Genomic DNA, 6,644 nt, shown 5'->3' with positions numbered 1-6,644 from the left:
GTAGACAAATTAAACTTAAAGCATGCACTTTCATCATATACAAGTTTATCAATTATTTAATTTAATATCACCCTTATAACAAGCAAATAATGATGAATTAAAATATACAAACTCACCTGGATGCCAAGAAAATAAATATTTTTTAAACAGTGAAGGCCTGGATCCCGTATGAGTGCTCAGGAAGGCCGAGGACGCGTGGCGTCACGTTACTGGACGAAGATGGGGGAATTGCAGTACCTGGACACATGTCCGTGTTCTATTCGCTGGTGAGGAGGGTACACCAGCTACACCGTGAGACCGCTTGCAGTGGATCCAAGCGCCTGGGATTGGGTCCTGATCTCGTGTGGCTGGGCGCACGGAAGAAAGGTGTACCTGCTGACGTGTAACAGCGTGGCTGGAAGAAAGGAAAGGCGCACAGTGGGATGCGTGGGCGCGCCTACACAGGATCCCGTGTGCACACGGGATGAGTATTCAGTGCGGAAGTTTTTGGTGAGCTCGGGTGACGTTTCGCTGCATGATTGGCTGGAGCTAAGTCAACGCGTGATGCAAAAATGGTCCGCGGTTTGGACGGCTGTGCGCGATCCTGGGCTGGGTGCACGAAAGCAAGGGTGGACGTGCGCACACCTGAATATTTCTCTGGCCAATCTCCCCTTTCTCTCTCTGAACGTGTTTGGCAAGGTGTTTGGGTACTTTGACAGTGTTCTTTTAACTATAAAAAAAATAGCTTCCTCTTTACCATTGCCCTAAACCCCTATTTATAAAAAAACACCACAAAATTACAATCCCTAAACACTTGCCTATTTTTTAATTCTCAATCAAATCTGATACAGATATTTAGGAATCACAATAAGCCTAATTTGGATTCACCATTAACTCTGAAATTTGAAATTCAAATTTGAAAATTTGAATTCAAATCTTGAATTCAAATCTTTAACAACTTAGAGATTTTTTTTTGATTTTATGTTTTATCCGAAAATCCATAAATCCCTTTTTTATTTTTATCATTATTATTTTTTTAAATTCCGAAAATAATAATAAAATAAATAAATAAAAGATTTTTTTTATTATTAGTTATTATGATTTTGAATTCCGAAAAAAATAAAAAACATATTTTATTACTATTAGTTATTATGATATTCAATTGTGATGATATGCTAAAAAATTCCAAAAATTAGTTTTTTTTTTCTTTTACAAAAACATTTTTCTCATACTTTTTATATTCTTTTTTATTTTGGAAGATGACATGTGGGCCTATGGTGGCCCAAAAAATTGCTTTTAGTGCTTATATTTTATTCGTATTTTCTTGAAATGGAAAACTTATTATTTTTTAAATGACTTGGGCTTTTTCTTGGGCCGGACAAAAAATGGGTATTCACAGCTATCCCTCTTTACTTGTTGCTTACTTGATACCAAATAAACCAGGGTTTGAGGGGTATCATGGTAAGTAACTAGTAAAGAAATGAACGCCATTTTGTCAAGGCTCAGAAAAAGTCCTTTTGAAAGGGTGTCGAATTTGGGTTAGGGATTTGCTGAGGCACCCGTATTGCCATAGAAAATTTAGGGATTTGTTGAGGCGCCCGTATTGCCATAAGGAGTTAGGGATTTGGCGAGGCACCCATGTTGCCACAGAAAATTTAGGGATTTGTTGAGGCACCCATGCTGCCACAGAAAATTTAGGGATTTGTTGAGGCACCCGTATTGCCGTAAGGAGTCAGGGATTTGTTGAGGCACCCATGCTGCCCTAGAAAATTTAGGGATTTGTTGAGGCACCCGTATTGCCATTAGGAGTCAGGGATTTGTTGAGGCACCCATGCTGCCATAGAAAATTTAGGTTTATTCAGGGATTTGCTGAGGCACCCATGCTGCCATAGAAAATTTAGGTTTATGTGGTCGCTAGAGGGAACTCTAGATGGCTTTAGGGCATTTTGTCTAAGAAATGCTTTTTGAATGCATGGTTTGTTTGAATGCATGGTTTGCATAGTGTGGGACTTATGAGATTAATGCCAATGCTTGTGTATGGACGCAGTTACTCTAGTGTGATGCCATATGGGTATGTTTGTTTATGATTTATTGAAAGACAATGTTATGCTTCCGCAACACCCCGTTATGCTAGATACGTTGAAACTTGTTAAGACACTTGGGCTTCTCTTTTGCCAATGTTCGTGCTTGTGACCCCCATTTTTATTGTTTTAGTCACGATGCATCAGGACGGACTAAAAATTTGATCAATCTTTTCATCAAAAAATTTTCTTTGCTTATTAGAAAATAACTTGCATGCTGAAAGACATTGTGATATATCAAAACCAAATTTATTTGATTTCCATTAGCTTTTTAAAGAACATGAAAGTCATACAAGCCTGCCGTAGCAAGGAGCCCTGACCCAAATCTTACAACCAATTTCAATAATTGCCCCAGTTTGAGAATATAGATTTTTCCGCTGAAAAAAAATCTGCCCCAGTATCTGATTCCGATATTGATTCCTTCAAAGAAGATTGGTGTCACTTGGCAGATGTCTCAAAATATTTGGCCCCAGCTTTTGGTAATTCTTCAGCTTCCGAGTTTTCTTGTTTTTTGGAGGACCCTTCATGAATAATACTTCTTCACTGCATCCGAATTTATGGTGAGATGTAGATCTTCTCCATCCATGTTAGTTAGGATTAGGGCTCCACCGGAAAAAGCTTTCTTGATTACATACGGGCCTTCGTAGTTTGGAGTCCATTTACCTCGGCTGTCTCCTTCTCTGAACTGGCGGGGGCGAACCTTCTTTGCATATGCCTTCATCATTCTCTTCTGATACAACTGTCTATGACAAATTGCAGTTAGTCTTCGACCATCTATCAGATTCAATTGATCTTGTCGAGCTTGAACCCATTCTGATTCATTCGGGCCTGCGTCTACCAAAACCCTTTTCCGGTGGAAGAACAGCTTCCATACCATAAACTAGGGAGTATGGAGTAACCCCCGTGGAAGTGCGGACTGAAGTACGATAACCATGTAACGCGAATGGCAGCATCTCATGCCAATCTTTGTAAGTTACCACCATCTTCTGGACTATCTTCTTGATGTTCTTATTGGCTGCTTCGACGGCTCCATTCATCTTGGGTCGGTAGGGCGAAGAAGTGTGATGCTTTATTTTGAAGTTTTCACACATCTCAGTCATCATCTTGTTGTTCAGGTTGGTTGCGTTGTCGGTAATGATCTGATCGGGTAACCCATATCGACATATTAAATCTCTTTTTTTGAACCTGAGGACTACCTTCCGGGTCACGCTAGCATAGGAGTTTGCTTGCACCCACTTAGTGAAGTAATCTATGGCAACCAGGATGAACTGATGTCCGTTAGAGGCCTTCGGCTCTATGGGTCCAATGACGTCCATTCCCCACATGGAAAATGGCCAAGGTGACGTTGAGACATTCAAGGGGTTCGGAGGTGCATTGATGTTGTCCGCATATATCTGGCATTTGTGGCACTTCTTCACATAGTTGCAACAATCAGTTTCCATAGTCAACCAGAAGTAGCATGCTCTCATGATCTTCTTAGCTATAGCATGCCCATTCGCATGGGTCCCGAAAGTTCCCTCATGTACCTCTTCCACTATTCTCTGAGTTTCCTTGGCTTCTAGGCATCGGAGGAGTACCATATCGTGATTTCTTTTGTAAACAACATCTCCACTTAAAAAGAAGTTTGTGGCTAGTCTTCTGAGTGTTCTTTTGTCGGTCTCTGAGGCATTCGGAGGATAGACTTGTCTTCTTAGGTATTCTCTTATGTCGTGATACCATGGCCTGCCGTCGGGCTCTTCTTCAATTGCATGACAGTAAGCTGGCTCAGCGGTGTTGTCTTTTATTTGGAACAGGAGCAAACTGTCCCCTCCCACGTGAAACATTGAGGATAAGGTTGCTAGTGCATCTGCCAGCCTATTGTCTTCCCTGGGGATGTGATAAAAACTCACTTGATCAAACTGTTCATTTAGCTTCTGGATGTAATTTCTGTAGGGCACCAATTTGCTGTCACGAGTTTCCCATTCCCCTTTTACCTGGTGGATTACTAGGGCAGAATCTCCAAATACTTCTAGGATCTTTGCTTTTGCATCAATAGCAGCCTTCAGCCCCAAAGCGCACGCCTCATATTCCGCTATGTTATTGGTACAGTCAAAGCATAGTCTAGCAGTAAAGGGAAGGAACTTCCCTTCTGGAGATACCAACACAACACCTACTCCATGCCCGAAGGCGTTGGAGGCCCCATCAAAGATTAGGGTCCATTTTTCTTCTTCTGTTGATTCATCGGATAAAGCCATGATGTTCTCATCTGGAAACTCATACTTCATCTGCCCCAGTTTGTCTATAGGTTGATCGGCCAAGTAGTCAGCAATAACACTTCCTTTCACAGCCTTTTGCGTCACATACATGATGTCATATTCAGATAACAACACCTGCCATCTAGCAATCCTTCCGGTCAATATGGGTTTCTCGAAGATGTACTTGACGGGATCCATTCTTGACACTAACCAAGTAGTATGACTCAACATATATTGTCTCAAACAGTGAGAGGCCCATACTAGGGTGCAACATGTACGTTCTAACAATGAGTATTTTATTTCGCAAGCTGTGAATTTCTTGCTCAAATAATAGATTGTTTGCTCCTTTCTTCCACAATCACCATGCTGCCCCAAGACGCATCCCATAGATTCATTAAGTACAGTGAGATATAGAATCAAGGGCCGCCCTGGAATTGGAGGCATCAACACTGGAGGCTCGGTCAAGTACTGTTTTATCTTTTCAAACGCTGATTGACAATCATCATTCCATCTTACTGCCTGATTCTTCCTCAAGAGTTTGAATATTGGTTCACAGGTGGATGTCAGTTGCGAGATGAACCGGGAAATGTAATTCAGCCTCCCTAAGAATCCTCTGACCTCTTTCTCTGTTCGAGGGGTTGGCATTTCGATGATGGCCTTCACCTTCTCAGGATCTACCTCAATACCCTTCTGGCTGACGATGAAACCCAATACCCGTCCGGATTTCACTCCGAAACTGCACTTGGTTGGATTCAACTTGAGGTGATATTTTCGCAGTCTCTCAAACAAGTGTCTCAAGTTGTTTACATGTTCTCCCTCTGTCTTGGATTTGCAGATGATGTCGTCGACGTAGATTTCTATCTCCTTATGCATCATGTCGTGGAAGAGGGTTACCATGGCTCTCTGATATGTAGCCATAGCATTTTTCAATATGAATGGCATAACCTGGTAGCAGAAGGTACCCCATGGAGTGATAAATGTAGTTTTGCTCACATCCTCTGGTGCCATTTTGATCTGATGATACCCCGAATACCCATCCATAAATGAGAAAAGAGCATGGTCTGCAGTGCTATCTACCAAGACATCTATATGCGGCACCGGAAAGTCGTCTTTTGGGCTAGCCTTGTTGAGGTCTCTGTAGTCAACACATATTCTAAGCTTTCCTCCCTTCTTCGGCACAGCTACCACATTGGCGACCCAATCTGGGTATTCAGCAACTTTAACAAACCCAGCTGTCAACCATTTCTCTACTTCTTCCTTGACTCGTAAGGAGATCTCTGGCTTGATCCTTCATAGCTTCTGCTTCACCGGCCTGGAGTTGGGTATTAGTGGTAATTTATGCTCTACTATACCTCGGTCTAGTCCCGGCATCTCTTCATATGACCAAGCAGAGACGTCCTTGAATTTGTGTAAGAGTCTGACTAGCCTTTCTCGTTCCTTAACGTCCATCGTGGTGCCTACTTTCACTTCCTTCTTATCTTCCTCAGAACCCAGGTTGACGAGTTCGACATGCTCTTGGTGTGGTTGAATCTCTCTGGCTTCTTGCTATACCAGTCTGAGTAGTTCTGGGGGAGCCTCCCATTCATCATCACTGTCCTCTTCGACTTGGTTGACGGGTTGGTCAGATCTGGAGGAGGGCTCACCAGCATGGCCCTCACTTTCGGAGTCGCTATTGGATCGGCAATATGGGGATGACCGAGTCAGCTCCCCATAAATTTGGTTTTAATTTTAGCGACCTTTTTTGTTTTTTTGTTTTTTTGTTTTTAATGATTTTCTTTCAGCATGCAATTTAAAAAAATGCAAGAGACAAATTGATATGATCAAAAAGATAGATCTTTATTAATTGGAAAAAAACACGGAAACAAATAGCCCTTATAAAAAATGTCTACTAGACTTGGGCGTAGCTAGAAGACTACATTTATTTATTACTTTAGTTCTAGGGAAACTGATGCATGCGCTTCTTCCCTCCAATTCTTCAAGCGGGTATCGGGGGGACACATGTACGCGAACCCAGACTCTTCCTCCATGCCTTCTTCTTCTATGATGGCCACCATTCCTGAAATCCTGGTACTGCTGCTAACAAAGCTCTGACTGATGTGCGGTATTGGAAGCTTTGCCACAACCTCATTTCTGACATGCCCTAGCCGAGCCACACGACCATTTTTCCCTGCTCCTATAGTTTGGAGTTCGTCTTCATAGGTAGGTCTATACCCCAAGCTATATCGACCTTTATTAGCTTTGGGTATTAGGACTTCTTTGCAGCCTTGTCCATACCTTCCCAATCCTCTACCAGGTTGATACCCCTCACGGATCATCATGTTTGCCACCACGAGAGAAGCATCTAATGGAT

The 6,644-nt window shown here is 42.2% G+C and overlaps 1 protein-coding gene across 1 annotated transcript; it reads right to left on the bottom strand.

Annotated features, from left to right (window-relative positions):
- Positions 1 to 2,583: 2,583 nt before the first annotated feature.
- Positions 2,584 to 6,612, bottom strand: LOC109337164. The gene is made up of 4 exons (XM_019574074.1): positions 6,224 to 6,612; positions 5,846 to 5,963; positions 2,889 to 5,551; positions 2,584 to 2,803 (listed from the first exon to the last, which is right to left on the bottom strand). The coding sequence occupies exons 1-4, from the start codon at positions 6,610 to 6,612 to the stop codon at positions 2,584 to 2,586; spliced, it is 3,390 nt and encodes a 1,129-aa protein (XP_019429619.1).
- Positions 6,613 to 6,644: the final 32 nt, after the last annotated feature.

The sequence above is a fragment of the Lupinus angustifolius genome, unplaced genomic scaffold, assembly GCF_001865875.1.
Source record: "Lupinus angustifolius cultivar Tanjil unplaced genomic scaffold, LupAngTanjil_v1.0 Scaffold_2_169, whole genome shotgun sequence".
Classification (NCBI taxonomy): domain Eukaryota; kingdom Viridiplantae; phylum Streptophyta; class Magnoliopsida; order Fabales; family Fabaceae; genus Lupinus; species Lupinus angustifolius.
Note: the sequence above shows the minus strand (reverse complement) of the source record. Positions and strands in the feature narration are given on the sequence as shown.

Excerpts from the sequence above, each read along its gene's own strand:
- LOC109337164 (XM_019574074.1), bottom strand. The coding sequence starts at position 6,612 with ATGATGATCCGTGAGGGGTATCAACCTGGTAGAGGATTGGGAAGGTAT. Across the intron at positions 5,964-6,223 it reads TCAGTTTCCCTAGAACTAAA|CGACTCCGAAAGTGAGGGCC; the intron begins GTAATAAATAAA and ends CCGATCCAATAG. Across the intron at positions 2,804-2,888 it reads AAGGGTTTTGGTAGACGCAG|ACAGTTGTATCAGAAGAGAA; the intron begins GCCCGAATGAAT and ends AATTTGTCATAG.